Source organism: Neodiprion fabricii, chromosome 4 (assembly GCF_021155785.1).
Source record: "Neodiprion fabricii isolate iyNeoFabr1 chromosome 4, iyNeoFabr1.1, whole genome shotgun sequence".
Taxonomy (NCBI): Eukaryota; Metazoa; Arthropoda; class Insecta; order Hymenoptera; family Diprionidae; genus Neodiprion; species Neodiprion fabricii.
The window spans coordinates 5,527,513-5,551,418 of record NC_060242.1 but is presented as its reverse complement, the minus strand read 5'-3'; the positions used below and the strand labels follow the sequence as shown (position 1 = coordinate 5,551,418).

The following is a 23,906-nucleotide window of genomic DNA, read 5'->3' as shown; positions in this document are numbered from 1 at the left end:
CCCCTTGTTCAAGGGCGAAACTCACTCGATCTGCGTCGACGAGGGTTTCGGCTGCATGCTCGACTTGTTGCTCGAATGACGTGGCGTCTTGTCCTTCTTGCAGTAGGTCGTCGTGTCGATCGGAACCGGCGCCGACGGCCGCACAGACGGGAGCTCGATGTGATTTGGGTTATCGAAGCTGGTTCCGAGCTCCCCAGATTCTTCTTCAGGTTCGGCAGCCAGTGGATTACTGGTGACGCGAACCTGGCGAACAGTGAAAACCACCATTAATCTCAACGCGAATTTATCACAAGCCAGGCTTTTTCAATGAGAAAAATGTTCACATGTGGTTATTGAACAGTTCTTAAAGAGGTATCAATAACAAAATATTTAGGTCGGCTAACGAAGTGGGTGACTTGACAATCGATTATTCAATACGTTTAGGGTTTGACTCAGTGAAAAATATAGAAATCGAGTTTCGTTCCTATTTTTTTTTTTATTTCCATTTTTTCTTGAAATTAGAATCAATGAATAGGAAGCATTGTTCTTGACAATAACTGCAACGATTTTTCTCGGTGATATATTTTGCGGTATCCACAATATCTCAAAGGCTGATCAACCCATTTACTTTAAATTTTTCAGACGATATCGATTCGTTATTGTAACGATGAACGTATCTCACCAGAGTTTTTCAGTAACCACACGAATGCAAATTGTCTTACAAGGAAGGTATCCCAGGTCGATCTCTCCGATTTGATTTTCTTTTGTATTGTGTTACAGTAGACTAAAAACTAAGTGACACGTACTTTTTTTTTTATATCTGCCGTTAAACACTTTCAGGGGGTCAAACCACGCTTCAAAATAAGGCATGTCAAGGGACGACCTGGCAGTTTCATCCACAAGAATATAATATTTTTTCACCAATCCAACTGGAAAATCAATTGGAAAAAAAAAAAAAACTGCTGATTCGCCCCTCGACATGCCTTACTTCGGAGGGTGGTCTTACCCCCTTAAAGTGTTTAATGGCAGATGAAACAAAATATATGTCGCTTAGTTTTTACTCTACTACATTATATCAGAAATGGAATGAAATCGGAGAAATCGATCTGGGATACCTTCCTTGTAAGCGTTCTTCAGTCCCATTTTGCGCAGACGGCTCGACGTACCTGCTGAGGGGCACATGCGGCCCTCTCGAGGGTCGCTCGTCCCAGCCAGACCCAGTCGTGAGCGTTGGTCGTCGATTCCCGGGGGCGGCGATTCGGGGCCAGTTGACTGGCAGCGGCCCTGGCGGCACCGAGAACCGGGATGGTGGGCAGGGGGTAGTCGGGAGGCTGGGGCTTGAATTTGCTGGCGTAAACGACGCAGGAGACGACGAATACGACGATCGCGAAACAGAACGCGGCCAACAGAACGTACATGCCGATCTCTAGAGGCGTCATGTGCGGACCGCCGTGATGACGGATCCCAACGCCACCCATTCCCCCTGAAGACATGCCATTAGCTATAGCCGTGTGGTGCTGCTGCGCCTGACGCGCCTGATGCGCCTGCACCGTGGGCTCGTGGTTGTTCTCGTCTTTCATTGGTACCCCTTCGCACAAGAAAAACAGTCTGGCCAATAAAAACTAGGCGGAAATCCTCGGCTGCACGACGACCCAAAATAAAACATGAAAAAAAAAATACAAAAAAAAAAAGCAAAAGACAACAGTGCGAGGGACCCCATCATCCGCGCCACGATTCTTTTCTGTTTTACATACTTTCTTTACTTCCGATTCAACAATGTTACACTGCAAGCTATTACGAACAACCCACTACTGCACAACAGTACCAACGGCTCAAGCTTTCAAATGCGCATTTTTGGTGGGATTCAAGAGTGTTTCTTCGGATGCGTTGCACCGTACAACCAGCTGCTGGACGCAAAATTTATCGATTTCAAATCACGTCTTTATCATTTTTCTTCCGATCTCCACTAGACCGAATTTGGATGTGATAATCTCGTTTTCTGTAATTTTGTAACAAAGCTAAGCTAAGGTTGCTCATAATTAATGATTGGGAGCTTTCGGGGACACAGAAATGTACCCGTAATAAGACGCGAGTCTCTACCGAACCTCCTGACTGTTCAGCAATCGGTAAAAAAATCTATGAACTTACAGTTTCGATAGTACCAATAACACTCTTGAAGCGCACCGTCAGAGTACAAACTCTCAGGCTTACATAACGACTGGTATAAAAAACTTGAGCCAAACAATTACCGATCAAAATGTCGTGGAGGTCGGGCGCCATCTCCTTCCCGTTCTTTCTCTCTCTGTGAGAGCCGACCATCCCGCCACCGTCGTTCTGGACAAATTCTGGCCGGTTGGGTAGATCGCTGGACGCAAAGTCGACCTCGACATGGGCGGCGGCTGTGGCCAGAGGTGCCACCGGTGGTCTTGGTGAATTTTTCGAGCGCCGATTAGGCAGCCGACAGATATCGGCCAGCTGAAGAGTGACACGCAAAAGGTGACCCCGACCTTCACCGACGGCTATAACCCTGGGGTGATGCGACGCCACCATTGGAGCAAACGCCACAACCTCTGGGTCCAAACTCTCGACAAGCAGGTGATAGTCGTTTACCGTCACCTCCCTCAGCGGCGTGTGGGATCCGTCCGAAAACTCGATGTCTATGTCCAGCAGGCCCTCCTGGAATATCGAAACGGATCTTCGTGCATCGTCGTGAGAGATAGATAACGAATGAGAAAATTTGCAAGTGCAGACATGATGTTGGTACAGCTTGGATCTTTACTGATGAAGGTATACGGCAATGTTTCACAGTTAATAATGACTAGAAAAATGTTTGCTGTACTATACTCTGAGGAAACACTGCACTAAACTATTCTACACCATCCTATTAACACTGTGAGATGTCGAATTTTTTTTAATTGACCAGAGCAATTTTTCTATAATAGTCTACGTCGCCCAATATTGGTAAATTTCGACCCCACCTCTATCGGATGAATATAAGCACACGGAGAAAATGGTAGACTAAAAATTTGCATACGGTATGGTGACAGATGGATTTGCCGTTGCACTAGTCACACTATTCCGATCTTCCATCCCAATTCTTATCACACCTGAAGTATGTCTCATACTTCATATACCTAGTATTATAAAATTAATCCTAATACTGTTGCGGGATGTCAGATTATTACCGTACCACAGTTGGGTGAATTTTTAGTATACCCATTAGTGGCATAGCTATGAGAGTTCTGGAGATACAGATTCCTACTACCGACGTCTACTTACCGACATCCCACCTGGACTCAAGGACTCTCAGTGATGACGAAATTACGGAGAAGGGTTTCAATCTGGGTAAAATGTCGGTAAGTATGTCGGTAGTAGAAATCTGTACCTCGAGAACTCTTATAACTATAGTACACCCTTTTCTCCATGGCATTGTATCACGAAACCATTATATTTCAGAGATGAACAAAACATTACTCAAACCGACAATAGTATAATTACCAAATCAAAGAAATTCGACGAAGTTTCGTTACCTGATACTGAGCGGTTAGTCTCCGGGTGACTGAAGTCTCGGCGATGTAGCCATTCTCGATCGCAGTGTCCGGTGAGATGGTGAGCTGCAGTCCTGAGACGACGCGGACCGACAGGTGTGCGACCGAGACGCGGTCGCTGACGACCTTGACCTCCTTGGCGCCGATGACGCGGCCAGTGATTGGAGAGACGACCTGGACCTCGGTCCTGCCGAAGCTCCGACCCTGGACAATCCTTCCTTGGAGGGTGGCGAAACGATGATCCGAGACGCGGAGCAGTCCGACGACGAGGTCCGTAACCCGGAGCCAGGTCCGCCGGTTGACGAAGTACGAGACCCGGCCCGAGTCGTGATCGGCCGCCAGGAACCTGGCGTGGACCTCGACCGGACTCTGCTGGAAACGCAACCTGCAGCTGGCCGTCCGGTCTTCTGCACCGGTACCGGAATCCGACCACCTATCGCCCCGGAACCTCTCGTCGGCGGACGGACTCCTCTTCGACCGTTCCAGCTCCTCGTCCTCCGTGTCGTTCAAGCTCCGCTTGTTCTTCGAAGAGGAGAGCTCGTCCGGCACCTTCCATCCCTTCACCTGGCTCAGACGGCTGTCAGTCACAGTCACCTCCAATGGAAACTCCGGCATCCAGACCGTGAACCGAGCCAGACCCGTGTACGTTCCGTACTTGACCAGAACGGAGGCATTGCTAGATCCTCGGATCTCCGAACCATCGACGTACACACTACTGCAGGACGACGACACCTGGACAAAAGGTTCGCGGTGATTTTGGGTTAACCCGGAATTTGGAAAAATGTTTCTTACGACAGGTTGGGATGACCCTGTAACTACAACGGTCTTGATCAACATCTTTTTGGATTTCCGTCAAGAAGCTGGTTTATAAAAATCTTTTTTTTCAGACAAGGAAAGTTGAGTGTACACGGATGAGCAAAACTCGTGGTGTTCAGAGTGCAATTGGTATGAGTTGAAATTTCGCGAATCCGTACCACCAGATCTTGCATCATCGGAACCTTGGAATTGTCTGTTCGCAAATTGAAATGGGGGAATTTCATTTTAGTTCCAAGTCTCTCTGACATAAGATTCCTTTTGGCAAGGATGATGACACGAGGTGTGACAAGGAGTTTGGGAAAATAACCCGAGGCGTACAAGGGCGCAGAGATCATAAGGGACGAGGGTTCGCTGTCTGTCACCATGACACATGGAGAATAATTCGTGCACTGTTCACGATTCAAACATACTCAGTTCGGTGTGTGAATAAATATTTTCCAAACTCAAAACAAGTGGCAGTTCATTTCCGCCGTCCCAATTTTTACAGTTTCCTAGGACAAAGAGTACAGGTATAAAGTGCTGCGAGAGTGATCCATCGAGTTCGTGGGACGAAACTTTACGACTATGAAATGTTATTGACGGAAAGGTTTGCACTGCACGGTCATCGATCAGTCGCCGTAATGGTTTGCAGGGATCTACGGCCTATCCACCCTCGACTGCTTGTTAGAAGGGTGCGGATGACAGGGCGGATTAAAAATGAAAGAATATTTGCAAAAAAAAAGAAGATATTGAAAATGCACATCGCAAAATTTCTGCCATCATCTTGCAGCCTGCCGATGCGTTGATAATAACAGTAAAACCTCTTACGGTTCAATTATAATAGCGAAATGATTTCCCAGAGAGAGTAGCGATGACGTAAAGAATTTACGAACTAAGTTACTTTGGAAATTCAAATTTTTCAACAAACATTTAACGGGGGGGGGGATAAGGGTTTGCACTTTCGAAAAATCGAATTTTTTTTGCCTTATCTTATTGTTAAACATTTCAAGAATATATTATCAAAATTTTAAGTCGATCTGAGCAAAACTCTTGAAGTTATTGTCTAGTTAGTCTCCTGCCCTTTAACACTATAGCTCTGACAGCAGGTATAAAGCTTATTCACTTCTATCTTTCTGGTCCATTATCCTCTTTCGAAAATATTTTATTTAGTAAAGGCAGGTAAGTAAAGCCATGAAGACATATTTTATATTTGTATGTGTATACTGTACACTGTACAATATTTTAAAACGAGAGACGAGCGTCAGTTTGTCGTTGTACGTTGGATCGTGCGCTTGTGATTTTTTCTCAAAACTACTTTTTCAAAGTCCGTGTTCACTGCCATTTGAAAACTACTTGACCGATTCATTTCAGACTTGGTACACATTTTCTACATATAAAATACCTCCCCCGAACGTTTGAATAAAATTTTTTTTTTTACATTAAGGGGGTTTCCCACCCACAAAATGGCGGAATTTTTCGCGGAAAATAGCAGTTTACACTTTAGATGGCCACCAAAAATTTTTAAATGAAAAAAAAAATAATCATAGAACGCTGGGGGGAGGATTTGATGATACTTTGACTAAATTTTAATGATTTTTGATTTCAGATAATTTCCGACCGAGATATAGTGAACACCGCAAATTGTTTTTTTTCTTAGACGTTCTGGGGCAAGCTCTGTCACCGGCTTGTTTTTCAACATTTTCGCATGAAAAAATTATAGAATATTGTTAAAAGTATACTTAATAATGTACAAAAGGTTTGAATAAATTTGCTCAATCCATAATTTAAAAAAAAAATAACGAAAAAAGTGTTTTTTTTTACGCTGAAACCCTTATCCCCCCCCAAGCTACGTTTCGTTTCGTTCACCTGGCACGACTGTCAAGAGTTAACTTCCCCTGTTTCGGATCGAAAATTCCATTTCACACTGTAGAAAAAATCGTGTGTGTATATATATATATATATACATACACGCGTATATAGTGATAAAATTCGTACGGCTCCCGGGAGGATTCGATTGTATTTCTTCGGAGACAGACAGTCAGGCTTTTGCCGCCGCCACGAACTTCATTTCAACTTTTAAATTTTTCCAAGTACGTCTCGACCGTAGAGTTATGGGTGGATGACGGGTGCCGTCTTTCTGTCTCACGTTTGTGACATACAATTTTCCGTTTTAACATCCATTTGCACAGCCTGAGAGTCCTGATGTATTTTAACCGAAATCAAATCGAGAAAACTTGCCGGGTTCAGGGTTTTTTCAGTATAACGAAAGAGAGCATGGATATCATAGGGGGTTAATTGCTACAAACGATTACTCGGCAGTTTGAACTCGTACAGCTAACGAAGCTTTCAGAATTTCTTGCTGCAGTAACGAGGGATTGAAACTACGGAAGAACTCTCGACGGTCAATCGGTAATCGGGCGCGAGTGATTATAAATAACAAGAATCAAGCTCAAGTAACGTTTTCTTTTTCATTTTTTTTTTGTTTTTTTTTTACGCTTAATTTTCTACCATATTTCGTACAGCAAACGCGTGATTAATTGCGATCGCTAAGAGGTCAACGATCATGAAAGAATGTATGTTTCCTTTCTGTTATAATTTCGTAAAAAGAAGAGATGCTTTTGCGCAGTTCTGAAATCGCATTAAATTTACATTTTCGTTCCCGTTCGCGCGGTATCGGGAATATAGGAAATTCGGATGGAATTCATTAAAACAAACGACCGAGAACAAAAAGCTTGGAATATTTGGCCGGCGAAGCGAGACGGGGAGAAATTGAGTGAGATTGGCGCTTATAATGCGCAGGATGAAACGTCGACCGGGAATAGCGAGCGGCGTTTTCATTTTCCGATTTATTCATCCATGGACTCGAAGGAGGGTGTTTTTGAACGTCGCCAGGGTAGACAGAGAGTACACGAGTAATTAAGCCGGCTGGTAATTTTCGTTTCTACGGAATTAACATGAGAGATTGGTAGGAGGAGGGGTTACAGGGTACATCCTCAAAGAGAAAACAACATCGTCAAAATCACAATTATTCTGCAAAACAGGTATTGCATTACATCGAGATTTCGTACGAAGCGCTGTTTCCTTTGCCCGCATCTCCGCGGTGTTCCCGATTAAATTTCAAGAACGAGCCGGGGTCTCAGATTCACGCGGGTGAATCTTGAATCGACTAAGATCACTCTCAATTAGTGCAAACAAGCCCCGTTTCGCGAATCTGGAACAGAATGTAGCGGATGAGGTGATGCGAGGTGAACAGTCTCAAGATATCTGAGGGTAGCTGGATGGATACCCATTAATTCCGGGCAAGCTCTTGCCGTCGCGGATGGAGTGACAACCGAAAATCCACTGGCCTAAGTGCTCGTTGGATAGGAAATTCTGCCCGACCCGTGTCTCTGGTTGTCTAGGAGCGTAAAAAATAGTGAGGGGGGGGGGGATAGAGAGAGAGAGAGAGAGAGAGAGAGAGAGAGAGCTGGTCCAGCGTGCTGACAATGAGCCACCGCGACGTGGCAGAGGCGAAGAAAGAGTAAATTCAAAAGGTACTTTGTCACGCGACCGCCGCAAAACCGCGACCCCAAAGTTTCAACTTCTCTACAGTTTCAACTTTCGACTTTAATACCGTCTAGCGTGACCTCGGCACGTTTTTCAGACGGTAATATATTTTCCCGTCCCCGGCCGGTGTCCCAGAAAAGCGTATTTTCCTTCCTGAGGAGAAGAAGGTTTCGGTTATAATACCGGTTTGCATTTCACCCGCAGGACCTCTCCTAGCCACCATGGAATTATTATCAAAGGAATCTTCACCCGGTTATTACTTCGCTAAACGGTTCAAGATACCGTGTGAATACGTACGCCGTTTGTTTTTATTTCAACTCTGACTTTTGTGTATGAGGCATTCCACCGTAAACGGACCCACGTATAACCCTCACCATCTGCTATTTTATTCATTTTTAAATATGATGTAGTGTATATAAAATAGAATACCATCTTTCATCGGGTTTTAGATTTTTTGGATAACGGTTTCGGTTTTTACCACTCCCAAAAATATAAAAACCCAATTTTCGGATGAATAGCCTTAATTGATTGGCGTTCAATTTTTCTCGGGAATTCTTTGTTGAGAAAATGAAAATTTTGAGGATAGCTTTTGGCTTAGAAGCCACAGGCGAAACAAGTAACTGAAAAGTGAGAAATAACCAATGGAATATAAATTTTTATTTTCGAAATCTATATACAATTTATAAAAAACAACGCAAGCAACCGCCTAAGCAGTTTTCAATGCTGAACAATTCTGTTCATCGTAGAACTCGTTCTCATTTTTAAACTCTTTGCAAGGATTTACGTATCGTGACTCTTTTCACGATAAACTTGGAATAACGTTTTGGGACTGGTCGGAGACAAAAACCAAAAAATGACTCGCAATAAAAATGACTCACTTTCCAATGAGAACTGAGAAAATGCTAGGAGCTTCTATTCGAAAAACAAAAGTTGGGCCTCAATGGGCCTGGCAGAGGAGCCGGACCCAAAAACTGGAATACTCGTCCGATGCCCCTTTTCATATACAACAACTTTTGTCCGAGATATTTTTCAATTGAATGCTCAGTTTTCGATAGATTTGAGCATATTTAAAAAAATAGAACATCCTGTAGATAATGCCAAATTCTTATAAGAAAATAATTGAGAGGCCAAGTTTAAATCCAAGTTGTTTTTCCGTAAGGGTAAAAATCAAACCCGTGGTCCGAAAAATCTCAAACTCAAAGGAAGAAATTTTTGTGCACTCTACACCATACTTAAAAATAAATAAAATGGCCGATGGCAGGTGAGGGTCTGACGTAGGTCGGTTTGGGGTGGAATGCCTCATATACACATTTTCGAGCAAAACGCGTGAAGTGATTCGTTCCTTACTGGTAATTGCTGAGCACGGTTAAAAAGCAAACTGGGAAATCCACAAGTAGGCATACTTAAGGTTTATCGCAATTGGTACGTGAGTCAGCTCTTCTCACGTTAATTGGTTCAAAATGACTTCTTGCTGCGACGAATTGGTTCAAACTCACCGAATAAAACATCACCACTGGAAATTTCGATCTTTGATCGGTTATTGAATACAGTGCAGAGTTGAGAAAACGTGTTCAAACTGTCGAGTCGCGCAGTGAAACTTTAATGAAATACTTTGAACATCTCTTTCAAGCTATATTGCGCCATTTCTCGGCTTCCGGGCGATCAGGAATATCGATAAAAATTCAATTTTTCAGCCACTGTTGCTCACCGTTTCACGTGAAAAGTTGCATTGTGCATTGTTACGAATCTGCGAAACTTTTCTCACCTCGATACCTAATTAAAATATATTTCGTCGTACTTCAATGTCTTGAAGTGAAAAATTCACTAGGCGATAGTGAAAACTGCGCAACTCTAAATCGAGTGAAATCTAGAGTGAATTTGTTCACTCCAAGCGTTTGGAGTGTAAAGGTTTACTCTTAAAGAGTGAATATCGGCTCCATATTGCGAGTTGTGCGGTTTTCACTACAAGGAAATTTAGAGAGTACAATATTGAAATCGTCTCAATTGATTCAGTGTGATTAGAAATCGTATAACTATTCGGCAGGGCAACGTATGAAATTCTAATTAGGAGAGAAAGAGACAAGAAAAATAGATAACGCGTAATCAAGGAGAAAGGGAACAAAAAGGAAACACTGAAGTGGAGAAGATTCGTTGCGGTATTCCGGGGGCAAACAACTTGCTCGCAAAGTAAGAAAAGAGAGAGAGAGAGAGAGAGAGAAAGTACGCAGCGATTGTACATCTGCACACGTATAGAAGTCGAAGTAAAGTGAGGAGAAGGGAAGAGAAAAAGATAAGAAACAGCCGCGCAATGCGCCGGGGAAACTTCCACCCCCTTTCCTTTGGCCAACTTTAAAATTGAAAATGTCTCGCGATTAAAATAGGCACTCGACGATCGTGCAGCCTACCTTAAGGACACTCTCGTCCTCCGAGTGGCAGGACGACTGCAGAGTAACGTCGGCCACCTTTCCTGCCTGGCTGACTATGAAGACCTTCATCGCTTGGGAGACCTGGCGACCCGTCAAAACCGCGGTGTTCATCACCTCCCAGTTCTGAAAATAAAAAATTAGGAAACATCATCGGTTAGAGGGAAATTTAAAAATTTTGCAGTGTAAAAATATATGCGGTGTGGATTTTTGTAGAATATTTTTTGGTGGAAATCCGACGCTATTTCATGTTTAATATCTTAATTGACCATGAACGTTGTTTTATGGTAGTGACCACACCGGCCGCTTTACGTTAAAACATCTTCAATTTTTTACAGTTTGATTACAAAGTAACAAAGCTGCCTTTGGTGGATTCGACCAAAGTATGTCTCAAATTTCACCAAATTTGTTTGGTGAATACTGAATTTTCGTTGTTCGAAAGTAAAAATTCTTCCTAGCGTGTTCCTCGTTTCACCGGGCTCCAAGAGCCTCGCTGATAAGCCTCGGATCAACGTTGCCTCGATCCTGACGCTTATCTCAATTCCACCCCTCCTGTCATCGCTTGACACAGTCGAATGGTTGCAGGTCTTGAAACTGACGCGTACCTTGATTCAAAAATTATTACACTGAATTCGCGACACGGTGGAAGTACAAGGTCACACCCTCCTTTTTACTTTTTATTGCCTTTGATGATAAAATCTGAAAGTTATTGGTTTCGGTCGCAAGTCACTTTTTTCAACTTCAAACTCCCACGATGATCTCAAAAACGGCTGGATGACAAATTTTTCAACCTACCTACCCGATTTTACAACCAAATGATGGGCGTGAAATATTCCCACGTCCAGCTCAATTTTTGAATTTCCGGTTCTACCGGAAATAAATAGATTTACAATGTTTTACCGAGAAATATTTGGACGCCGAGTCTTATCAGTTTCAGATTTTTCACTCGCCTGCTTTCGAGATCGTTGCAAAAGTTTGCCGGACAGACCGACGGACTCTTCCCTTTTCACGATGATGAAAAGTATGGCAAAAAAAAAGCGTTTTTTCGGTTCGTTTTTCATCTTATAGGGCGAGTTACGAGGGGGTGAAGATAGAAGCCGGGCGACGCGTAACGCCTGGCTATAATATTTACGATTGGGAAAAATCGAGCAGGTATTGGATTCTTACGAGTGGTAGAGAGGATGAAAAAATGAATAATAAAATAATTACTTCCGGAGTTATACACACGTACTTTACATATTTTCTTCCTATAATTCCCGTTATGTTTTCTTCATTTATTTATTCGTTTCAAATTAGATTGGATGAGAGAAAATCAAAGATGAAATTCGAGCTTCCGAAACGTGAATTTCGCCGGACGATTTAGAAATTCCGGTTATATGTAAATTAATACTTAATGCTATGCCGTGTGGTAACTGTGCGCGAGTTTGGCTTGGGAATTGCTAATGAGGCAAAGCGTTACGTAACGAACTCGTCTTCCCGTCTCGAAAAAACCAAACTGTACCGGAGTGTAACTGGGTTTGCACTTAACATCCGGCTCGCGCAACAGACTTCCTAGTTATACCGTAGCCAACAAAATCCTGCCGACAAACATGCAGAAGTTCGGTACACGGTACGACTCCTCTTCCGACCACTTCCGTAACTGCACACATCCTCCTTGCCAATTCACAATCTGCTCTTACCACTTCCATACCTCGTGGAAATAATTGCGGTATTATAATTTATAGGTTATATTATAATATTTGTTTATAATTGGGGTGAAATTTTGCTATCGCGCGACATTCAAGGGATACACTTAAATCTGGGTGCATTATATATTGCTTTTTTTTAACCTAGTAACAACGCACGTTTTTTATGGTAGAAAAATTGAGTCACATCTGAGAATATATAAAGATATTTTTTGAGTCAAGGAGGTGAATAGAATAACGGTGTTTTTAAGCCGCGGAAAATGTTTCGGTTAATTCGGTAAATAATTAACGAAGGCTCGAATTGTTTATCCGTCAATTTCGGTTTATAGCGTCGTTGTAATTAATTCAATCTCGCGAATGCCGGGAGAACAAATATACAAGGGTGTGTATAATCACGCATATGACGACAAGACACCCCGTGTAATTATCCCTTTTCGTATCAGGGCGTGTATATTTATAGTCGGGCGTTTGTAGGGGATTCGAATTAGCCGTAGACAGACACGTGTATTGGTGTAGTACAAACTACGGTTCAGCGTAGGCAGATTAGCCGGTGATTATAATCATTTTGTACATGTACAGGGTCGTTAAGCGGCGGTGTGTGTCTACTTTGATTAGCGTCGATTAATGCCGAGGTTATATTCAAGGGAAATGTACCGTATAAAAATATCCCGTTTGCTCGAGGAACAAATGTGCATAACGAAAAATTTGACGTGTGCAAAGTGAAACTGTTTCACCAATCATTTTCTTCCCTTCTACGCCAGAATAAGTCTAAGGCGGGCCAAGAAATGAATTTAAATGTAAAGCTTGGTCTGGCATTCACCGCGAAAGGATAAAGTGGAATAAAAGTTGAACAACTCGGTTTCATTTGATTAAAAACACTGCAGAGAAAGTTCACCCGGCTTGTTGAGAATTCCAAGTTAATATGTCGGGTAATATTTCATCCTCTCGTCAGATTATTATCGTTACTACAGGATTATTATTAAACGGTTAGCGCTTTCATTTAACGCATACCACTCTCATACTTGGGACGTTTTTATAGGCGTTTCGAACGCCGCTGATCCGTCACTCGTAAAAGTAAACAAAAAAGAAACGGACGAATAAACGCGATATCAACAAAAACTTGTACCAGTTCAGGTATTTGAAGAGCAAAGATTATGATGAAATTCTTCAAATATCAAACATCCAACAACAACCACGCGGTTCTCTCCGAGTTTGCCAGACCGAAAAGTTATACCGGGTGTACACACAGATATTATTCAGCTTGTATAATTGAGTGCGAAGTAAAGTAAAAGACAATTGCCGGGGTGGGGAATAAGCTGTAGAAAGAGGTCAGGAAGGATATTATCCGAGGAAATATTTGCAAGTGTTGCTGCTTCGCGATTCACTTGGCGTATCCGCGCAGGTATCCTTAACTTGCGGAGCTCGAGGAGTTCAGGTGGCAAAGGGGGATGTTTTATAACCACCTCGAAGCGTAAAAGAGGAGGGATGGGGCGCTCCCGAAAGTTGAATAATATTCAAGTTTAAGATAAATTTATATCGCCTGTTTGCCGAGGGGAAATAAGCTCGAAAGAACCGTGCGCACCTGGCGTAGGTACCTACAAACATTTTTCCCGAGGAGATGCGAATGGCGTCGGTTTTGCGCAGGCAGCGTAAGGAGAAGAAGAAACAGCAATAGGAGCCTTGCTGCCAGGAATTTAAATCTCCAGCTGCTGCAATATCCGTAGAATCTTTTGATCTTCCGTTCGGCGAATCGAGCGCAAAGAGAACACGCGCGTTCGCCCGCTTCTATAAGACGTCGCTCACTCGGCAAATTTCTGCTGCTGCTGCACGCTTGTTCTTTACGGTATGCAGGCACCTATGTGCAAGCGTACTTCTCAAATCAGAGTACACGTAGTGCACCAATGAACGGGCAGAAGCGCAGAAAACGTCCCGCGTTATTCGCCCGAATGCCAATAACGCGAAAGCGAAAATAAGAAGAAGAGATGGAAAAGAAAAAATTGCTACAGGGGAAAGCCTCTTTCAGGCTTTCCTCCTAGGTATACGTCTATAAGGTGCTTACCTACACGAAGCAATAAGGGAAACTATCCAAGTGCAATATCCTCTGACATTGCATTTCAACGGTTGAATAACCGCGGACACTGTTGTCTCTCTTCTTTCTACTTTCCATCGACTTTGTCCGACATTAATTTTGAGACGAGAGAGTGGGAAAAATCGATTTTTTCTCTTTCAAGCTTTCCGCGCATCCGACAAATGGTTAGAAAAAATTCTGTACGAGCAGCGAGAAGGTACGATTGAATCTATCGTAAAAAAATATCGATAAAAGCAAGGTATAAGTTACAATTTTTACATTATTGTATTAGACTGAATCAAAAAAATTGACTGTTGTTTTTTTTTTTCTATCAAAATTCAAGTCGAAACGATTGTTCCAAATGACGAGAAAGAACGACGTCAAAGTTCGAGCTTTTAATATTAATATTAAGAGGTGCGTCATTGCGATTTTCTATTTCTTATTTAAAGAACATGGGAAATATTTTTGATAAACTTTCGAATTTGATAACTCGTCCACGACTTAGTGTACTGATAACACCAGAACGTATTTTCCTAGGGAATTGAACGTTCTACAAAAAAAGTCTGTCATCATTTTATGCCAAATCTAATCTTTCAAAAGTTATTTAAGATTAAAGTTGAATTTACAGTAAAATTCATGATTTTTTTTTTACTTTTTCAACGAAATTATCAGACTAGTTGTGTAAAATTTTGTCGAACTTGTTTGACAGAACGTTTAAAATTATTTGTGACAATGTTGTTGAAATTCCTTAAGGATCTTCAGAGATCTTAATACATGTCAAGGTTTTTCAAAATAAATTTACGTTTAAATGCAAATAACTAAGAATGCAGAATTACGCCAGTGTTGATGATAAACAACAAATGACAGTATCGAGTTGACGGCTGCAAAAAGAAAAGATCCGTTTCAGTTATTATGTAGTGCATAGTTTTCTGAAAAATAAAATGAGCCATCGTAGAACGAAATCGAACGAATTTGATAAATATTTTCAGCAATTTCAAAGCGATTTGAAAGGAAAGATCGATAGATCTAATAAACTTTCAAGTATAATTGGAGTATTTCTTCTTTTCATGGTATTTCTAAAGCGATATTCACAGCTTATAAATACAATGATGCGATAAATATTTAATACACGACTATATTACAATAAAATTAATGAAAGGCTTTGATTTTTGGGCAAGGAATCTTTTCGAGATGAGCGAGAACTCGAGACTGCACCGGGTTGGAATTTCGGTGTAAATATAGCGCGCGGTAAATTTCGGTGAAAAATGTTCAGTAGAGGTTTATTGCCTGACTCACGTCTGACTTGGCCTGGATTCTACTACTGATAAGTAGAAATCCACAAATACGCCGCAGCGTCGCGGCGTCGGCTCGACGTCGAGCTTTGTGGAAAATGGGCGGTCAGGGAATCGCCTGGATCGATGCCGAGAAATAATAGTTATACGTTCTTTCGCTGCTCTGATAAATTAAAAATACTTCTCGGGTTTGACGTGAATACGTATTCGATTATTTGCCTCTCGAATCCTTCTCTGGTTTTTTTCTTTCTTATTTTTTTTTTCGTTTTTTTTTTTCTTTCTTCTCAAATACGATTTACAAGAAGAAGTCGAACACGTCGTAACTAAATTCCCGTTACACGTAAACTTCCCGAGAAGTTTGTGGGATGGAAGAGGAATGCCGAGATTGTTCGCAAGCTTGGGTTGATATAAAACTGTTCTCCGTCACCTTGGTATTTTCATTTAGCATCGGACGACGGGGGAAAAACACCGTCGCAGATAAATCTGGGAAAGTAAGCCGCGAAGAATTTTCGAATCTCTTTTCTCGATCGACGAAAACGAGGAAAACGAGGAAAACGACGACGCGCGATTTGTCGCCGCTGAACCAAGATTAAGGAGAAACCTTCTCTCCGCCTCTTCGCCACCTCTGCCGCCCATTTTTTTGTTCCCTTCACAAATAACATCGACGCAATTAGAAAACTTTTCGACGTAGTTCACCGGTTACTTTTTCACGAAACCCCAGCGAAGGTTATGCCTGCAATTTTTCACGTTCCGAATTTTCCGCAATATTTAGATGTCGCTAACCTTTTCTTTTCACGTCTTTCTCGCTAAATTTTATGATACGTCATATGCGCGTAATAATAGTTTAATATGTAACAAAAAATCTAAGAAACTAAAAAATATTATAAACTTAAGGGTTGAAAAAGTGATACAAGAATGTGTAATTAAATTGAATGAATTTAAAAAAATTTTATCCAACATGGAAAAATGTATTGTATAACAAATCGCGCTGGAAATTTAATTATAAAGAGGGTTCAGTTTTTAGTAACCCAAGGAAGATCGCATTACTGTTTCGTTCTTAAAGTTTTAACTATATTAGTAGTATTGTTTGTGGATAAACGAATGAGATATTATTCTAATTAAATCCAGCCGTGTTGAGTTTAGCCTGAGCTTTCGAAACTTTGTCGATTCTTAAGCGTAACTTCAGACCAGTTTCAGGGTAAAACTTATAAATGATCCTCTATAGCATTGGTAAATGATTAATCGAATGATGTAAGAAAAATCTCATTTGTTAAGGTAATATTAAAAAATTCTAAAAGAATAGTTATCATTACAATAGCGGTTTAAATTTTCTTGGAGTTAAAAGACAGTCTTGTTACAGTAACCACTTAGTGTGACTATTGTTGTCAATAGTAAATCTTCTGGTTAATGCGAACATTGAATCTGTTTACTAGTTTCCTATATTTTTTCAGCTAATCAAGTACTCAACATCAATTTATTATTGCATAATTAATAAGAATAATAACACTCGGTAGATAGCCTGGTTAGAGTTACGAAATAAATTTTTACATTTTGCTTAGTTATATTAGTTAAAAAATAAAAACCAGCGATTACAAGTAGAAATTTCTCTCGGCGCGGCACCACGATTACACTAAAGTTTGACATAAAAATTATTTGATCTATTTTTGTTTTATACCGTTCGTAGAAGAGTTTGAAAAGCGAGCGAGAATAAAATATGATGTTCAGAAGTGGAAATTTGATGGTGGAAAGAAAAGTTTTCAACCCGTTTCAAGGCTCCAGCCTGCAGGGCATAATTTTGCGATATTGATTCGGGGCGCAGGGTGTAACGGATCGTAAATCCATGGGGGCGGCGGTATTTGAGCGTTGGAAAGAAAGTGTGCTTTGCTGATGACTACCCTCTTCAAAACGGTGGTGCCGAATTGGGGGCGCCGCCTTTGCAACCTCCTATTTAGGTGTCCGTAGTGTGATGTTTCCCTCCGAGTCTGTGTCTTTGACCCAGCGCTGTTTTTACTTTTATTAGCTGTCCGCCATAACCGTTCCTCAAAGAGGGTGAGAAGAAAAAGGCGCGCTAGAGGGTCGAAGAACCACCTCCCATAGGATTGACGGTCCTTTTTCGCGTTCGTCGTATACGAGTATCCCACTAATTCATCGAGGCAATGTTCATTTCGTTACCTACCCCAATTCAACTCGCATCTAATTAAGGTCATGTACTACTCCTATGTTTACCGACCGAGCAAACTCACCCTTTTCTTCGTATATTAAAAAAACAAACACATTTTTTTTTGACGGTTTTTGGAATATTAGTAACTTTCCTGAATTCTGCTACAAAAAAAAAAAAAAAAAAAAAAAAAATGCACCGTCGAAATTTGAACGCTTTTTGGTCGTTTGTTTATTTAATATAAAAAGACAAATGATGATTTAGCTCGGTCGGTAAAAGTAGGACTACTACATGACCTTGAGGTATCCATGTCATCGTTCGTCGAAGAAACGAACAGAAGCACGAAAATATGACACCATATAAAATTTTGTGCAAGAAAATTATTTCTACAGTTTACTTGAAAAAATTGAAATAACAGCCGGTGATATCTCCAAGATCGTTTATGCGGCTGCATAATTATCGGGTATTCTTACAGTTCCATGCGCCCAAAGTTTTTTGACCGTAGAGTCACCCTCGAGCCGATATCGCGTCGGTGCTAAAGTGGGTGGCATTCAATTCTTATTGCACGTATCTATACCCACCGACCCTTAAGGTGCTTATCGTTAACCGGGTTTACAAGGACAATAGGCAGCGGACCTTGCGCAGCCGGTTGAGCTTTTCTCTTCAGCTACCTTCGTCGTAGCGCCGACCCTCGGCTTGATATGGAATTAAACTAATTACAAGTTGGGTTACGGTCTGAGTAATAGTCCAAGCAACTTGCTTCCGTGTGTTGCGTTATTCTGTCGCACGCGTGTGTTGCACACCCTCGGCTTCGAGCAGACACACGACGTCCCGCATCCGACGTTCGACGCCAACGTCGACAACCCTGCGGCATGAGATAACTAGAAAATGACTGGGTGATATGCCCATTCAACCTTCTCTAAATCGCAGTCCCAAAACCTGCCATTGTTCTCATTCGCCTTAAATTCACCCGCGTAAAACCTCCGGGAAAGATTGAACGTGGTATTTATACATGCAGCGATCACGAAATCGTACTTTCTCTGTTATTCCAAGTCTTATGTATTTATTTAGTACAAGGTGTAATAATGGTTTTGTACTTTCGATGCGAATGAATAAATGAAACAATGACTTCGAGTAAGCTGGACGTGCTCGTAGTCTGACTTGACTTGAACAGTACAAACTATCGAAAATTACACCAAGCGGTTACTTGAAGTTACTGAAAAAGGTACCGTAGAGACGTGAAAAATTTCGCAAAGAATTTAAGACACGAAAGGACCCCGCAGAATCCTTATAGAAATTCGCTCTCGGTTGAATTGGCTGGATTTTCAGTAGATATGTCACAGTAAATATCCTCCCGATCAAAAGTTCTCATGGACTCAAGTCCCAAAAATCAGTAGTTTTCGAGATATAAGCTTCGGAAGGGGGGGTGTATGGATTTTTTGGTACTTATGGAACACGCGATTTTTACGAATTACGAAGCTTTCAGGGGGACTTGAAATTAAATATATCACTCAAAAACGGCACGGTCAATTCGTAGAGATTCCGCACACGCCTGCAAAACAAGACAAGTCGATGATTGTAAGAGTCGGAGGGTCTCGTTCTTCACGCGAAATCTGACGTTGCACCTTCTTCCGGTAAACCAGCGAGTTCATGGATGGAATCAATGCACTGATGGAACGAATCACAGCTGCTTGGTTATCTTTGAAAATCAACCGTGCAGTTTTTTGAATGATTTATTTGATTTCAAGTCTGCTTGAAGCTTTATAATTTATGAAAATCGCGAAACCCATGGCTATAAAAAAATCTGGACACCTTCCTTCCGAAGTCTGCATCTCGGAACTACTGGTTTTGGGACTTGTATCCATGAGAACTTTTGATCGGGTGTACATGTACCATCGACCGGGAGCCAATTTCTCGAAGGATTCTGCGCGATCCTTCGCAGAAATAAAGGAACTCTGAAACTATGATCAGATTCTACAAGCCTGCATACCTACTACGTACATAAATTCTAATAACGCGTATAATTAGTGATAAAAGCATGTAAACTGTAGCGAAATCTAATTCCGCTCATAAAATAGGGCTGAAAACGTGGCGTCGCATATTACAGAGCAGTGCGGTGTAGGATGCAGAGAAGAGACAGGGCATAAGTGAAGTTTCAAAGTTCGATATGAGTAAGTGCCTACGGGGCAGACTAGACACTAGACACTAGACTGTTCGAGGGTTCTCCTCATAGCCGAGGCGTTCCTCGTCCCGGTCTCAAGTTTCAGGAGGGGATAGTTCCTGGATAGCTTCTTCGAATCCTCGCCTCACCCTCATCCCAGCTCCAGCTACGTGCAAATATAATACAGGAGAAGGTGAAAGAGAAGAAGTAGAAGATGGAGATGAAGAGCAAATGGGTTGTTATCGCGGTATAGAAGCTAGGCGACATCCGGACTTGCCGAACGCTTTTCCCGCACTGATCGACCGTGGCTACACGCACGAGTGAGATATGACAATTAATTAACGATATTACGATTACCCTAAGTGGCTGTGGTGCGCCAGGGTGCACAGCTCCTTATCCGACAAACAAATTTCCTAACCACTGAGTTGCGAGCTTCCAGGTAGACGTAGTGCTCGTTCAACATTATCTCATCAGTCGGTAGAGAGGATTTGTAGAGGTTATAACGCGATATAATATGTCGTTGCGTGACTAACGGGAACACAGTTTTGATCTCATCTTCTTCGTTTGTAACTATCCTTCTTCAAAGTTACAGGAGAATGGATAGCATCGAGTATCGGAAGCTTGCGGGAACTCAACGTGCACACGTCGTTTCATTTCCCGTCAACTTTTCTCCCTTTCTCTTTCTCTCTGCAATCTCGAAGCTGGCTATTGCAAGCTCCACTGTGAGAATAGACTTTCGACTAACAAATGGCAACTTATCTTGTTAGACGGTTTTGCGGTGACTGAGTACGGTATCATATTGCGGAATGGGAACTTTTCCATTTGTGCATCTCGTCTGATTCGCCGTTTCGACGGTGTTTTAAAGGCGGAAACTCGGTGCTTGATGGGGCTCTGAAAATGTGACTCGGTGTGATAATAACAATGCAATGATAATCGAGACCATTTCCGAAATTAATGTCACTCTCTGTAACTGCTCAGCGTCGCGCGGTGTCGGAACTTCTGGGTAATTCCGAGTGCTCGGCAACATTAACGGTAGGCGGTAATTGGAAGTTTAGGAACGGCACTAACTGAGCTATTGTCTCTCGAAATCCAATGAGAATTCAACTCCGTGTTTAACAGAACCTACGTACATACCTCGTCTTTATCTCTCCCGGGATTCTGGCTGCTACCCACCCGACCGACCGAAGGGTTTTAAACCCACTATTATTCATCGGGAGCGATTGCCGGACAAGTATAGCTTCCGTAAGGATTAAAGAAAATTAGTGGGAAATCCCCGCTACCCCCCTCCCATTCTTCCTGCTGTTTCACAATCCTCTGAGAAATTTAAACTATAGAAGCAAGCAGGTGGCCTCGTGGTTTGAGGGAAAAAAAAAAAGAAAAATTAAAAAATAAAATGGTAGGATAATAGGTTTGGCAGTTACCGTAGAATGATGAGTGGACTCTGTGTCTTCGGACAAAACTGTCGTCAGTCGAGTTGAAGGTACGCCGTTAGACAAATTTGATTCAGTAAGGCACTCTTCTTTCCAAAGACATGCATTTTCCACCTCAGTGCGGGAAATTTATTACTATACATTCTTTACTGAGTTACGTATAAAATAATCATGTATATCGCTGCTCAATCTTCATCAAAGTCTAGTAAAAGCTGACATTTTCTGTATTGCATTTTTTTCGCAGACACCTATGCTCAAGCGGAAAAGGCATTTTTTTTATTGGAAAGAACAGTGAAGTCAAATTGGACTGACAGTGTATCTTCAACCTTACGACAACCGACAGAGCTTGCTGAAAAATAGGCCTTTATCAGTAGTATAGCTGTGGGAGTTCTGGATACAGATTCCTACTACCGACCCACTTACCGTCATTTTTCCCAGACTCAAACCTTTCTCTGCGATGACGTCAAATTATTCAACTTTGAGAGTTCTGGATACAGATTCCTGCTATTAACACACTTACTGACATCATCCCCTGACTCGAACCCTGCTCCGCGATGACGTCACCGCGCAGAAGGGTTTGAGTCTGAGGTAGACGTCGGTAGTAGGAATCTGTATCCAAAACTCTCATAGCTATACTACTTGTATATTTACGTAAAATGTAGTTTTTGATGTTCATAAGGTAAACATCAGGCATGAATTTCTCTAAACAGTCAGATCTTGTCGATCGTTCGTCGTTGAAATATTCACCGATCTTTCCAAAGTTTCAACCTCTACAATATAAGACTGTACCTCTACAATTAGAGTTTCTCCAAATATTTGACAAGTGTATAATAATACCGTAACTCATACGGTATATACTCTGCGTATGATCGCGTGTTGTTGAAGGTCCTTTATAACACGATACGTTCGTGTAGCAGCTTTCAGACAAATTAGACTCTTCTCAAAAGATTTCTTGGGAGTGAGGTCGAGCGCTTTGCTACAGGCTTTTCGTACGGCTGCTACTACCGAGGCTCTCCGAAAGCACATTGGGTCCATTCTTTCTCTCCGGTTGCCTCGCTTTCGCACGAGTATACATCGTATATAATATGGCCAGATCCAGGCTGAAATAATATGGGAAATGACACCTTGACAGCTCTCTCTGTCTCCCTCTTTCTTCCTCTCGCTTTCTCGATATCTATGGCATCGCTCTTTTTCCGACAGCTCGCATTTATCTCGCAAGCTGGAATATAATAATACAGATACGGCATCTTCCCGATATCCAGCCGAAATCATACATCTGCACTCAGTATATGATACGAAGTTTGATTTATCGAGCAAGTGAAACGATTCAATATATCCATTTCCTACGCAGGATTCAATTCAGCGTGAAATTTTCTAAATGTTTTTTTTTTCTCACCTTTCCTCTCTGCCGTGGGATATTGGTTGAGAGTTTTTTATATACATATATCATGTCAATCCATCATCATCGACTCGGAAATAATACTGGATTGATTTTTTCGGGGCACAACACGTGAATTTTTCGACGTGTATCCAGCATCCGGAGATTATTCTGACCACTGCCTAAGACCCCCAAATTGGGCGCTGAATCCTCGTCGGTATTTTCGGAAATACACAACATACGCGCAGACGAGCAGCTTCCGTTTTCCTTTTTCTTCACGTCCGGGGGAAAGATTGAGGATAAAATAATCCTGCGAAAAGAACTCGTGCACAGGAACGAGTTTTGCGTCAATTCCTTGAGCTAAGGATCAGCTTTTTACCGATGACGTTAAAGCTGGGGGACCAATCTGGGTCATCGGCCCGGAATAGCCGTTAACTGTAGTCGTTTGGAGAATTTTTCAATAGAATGAATTAGCGGTTAGTGAGCAAAATATTTCCGTTACATTTCAGATTTGCCAACGACTTCGGAAGTCGTTTGAAAGATCGAGTGTATCCTGTGCTCGTCATATTTACAATATCAATTGCTATTTTCTTTATATATATACGCAAATATATTTGGAACAAGCTGAAATTTTACCTTCAGACACGATAAGCTTCATCTTTCCGTTAAAAACACCTTGCTTTACTTCACAGGCAAACGCGTTACGCTATGTTCACCTTATATATTATAACGAAATATAAAAGCTGATAAGAATTTTCACGAATTCGAAGTGATTCGAGCCTTTACTTCATGAAAAATTCATTATCTCTAATGCTCCGAGATCCAATGTAGTGAAACGCCGACGTATAAGAGGGTAAAATCGGTATGCGTTATGCATGCCGTTGGATGTGCTTTGAGTTCCCTGCTCTACGATAATCATCGGATATTCGCGGATTCCGATTTCGCAGTAAAAGTTGGAAAAAAAAAGAAAAAAAACTATAGGTTCGTTTAGACGTTGAAGAAATTCTTGTTCGTGTAATCAAGTGTCGTGATGAAAATCCGAAGACGTCAATCTAATCAGTCGTATAGAAGCTGTTGCAGAAAAAATCTGTTCAACTATAATTAAGTTAATGACGAATAACTGATTGATACAAAAATGCGATCACCAAAAATATTTGCCGAGTCCAATCTATTGTGTAGATGAAAAATTTGAAAAAAATAAACCAAGTCTGCAATTCTGAATAAGATGTGTAATCGAACAAACAGAATGTTTTATCTTTCTAATTTTTACCCGAACTTCGTCAATCACAGGGTCGGTAATCTTACGGCGAATTTTTTTAGAAGCGTTCATTCGCTCATCTTTTTCCTCCGGCGCCGCAGCGTTAGGGGAAAACGTTCTTCATTAGCCGGTTGTTTTTGGGGGTGAGAGACGGAGTTTCATTTCGTTCTAATCCCTCCTCCTTC

At 41.7% G+C, this 23,906-nt stretch overlaps 1 protein-coding gene across 2 annotated transcripts in view; it reads right to left on the bottom strand.

The window, feature by feature from the left end:
• Positions 1–23,906, bottom strand: part of LOC124179702 (transmembrane protein 132C) — a 195,604-nt gene that overhangs the window by 5,590 nt on the left and 166,108 nt on the right. Inside the window, exons 5-9 of one of the 2 annotated variants that reach the window (XM_046564375.1) lie at positions 10,274–10,417; positions 3,510–4,259; positions 2,229–2,655; positions 1,146–1,567; positions 26–243 (exon numbers count right to left, since the gene is read on the bottom strand). In XM_046564375.1, coding sequence (XP_046420331.1) covers positions 26–243; positions 1,146–1,567; positions 2,229–2,655; positions 3,510–4,259; positions 10,274–10,417 — 1,961 coding nt within the window. The remainder of the gene's footprint in view (positions 1–25; positions 244–1,145; positions 1,568–2,228; positions 2,656–3,509; positions 4,260–10,273; positions 10,418–23,906) is intronic. The other variant, XM_046564376.1, reaches the window with a different exon arrangement.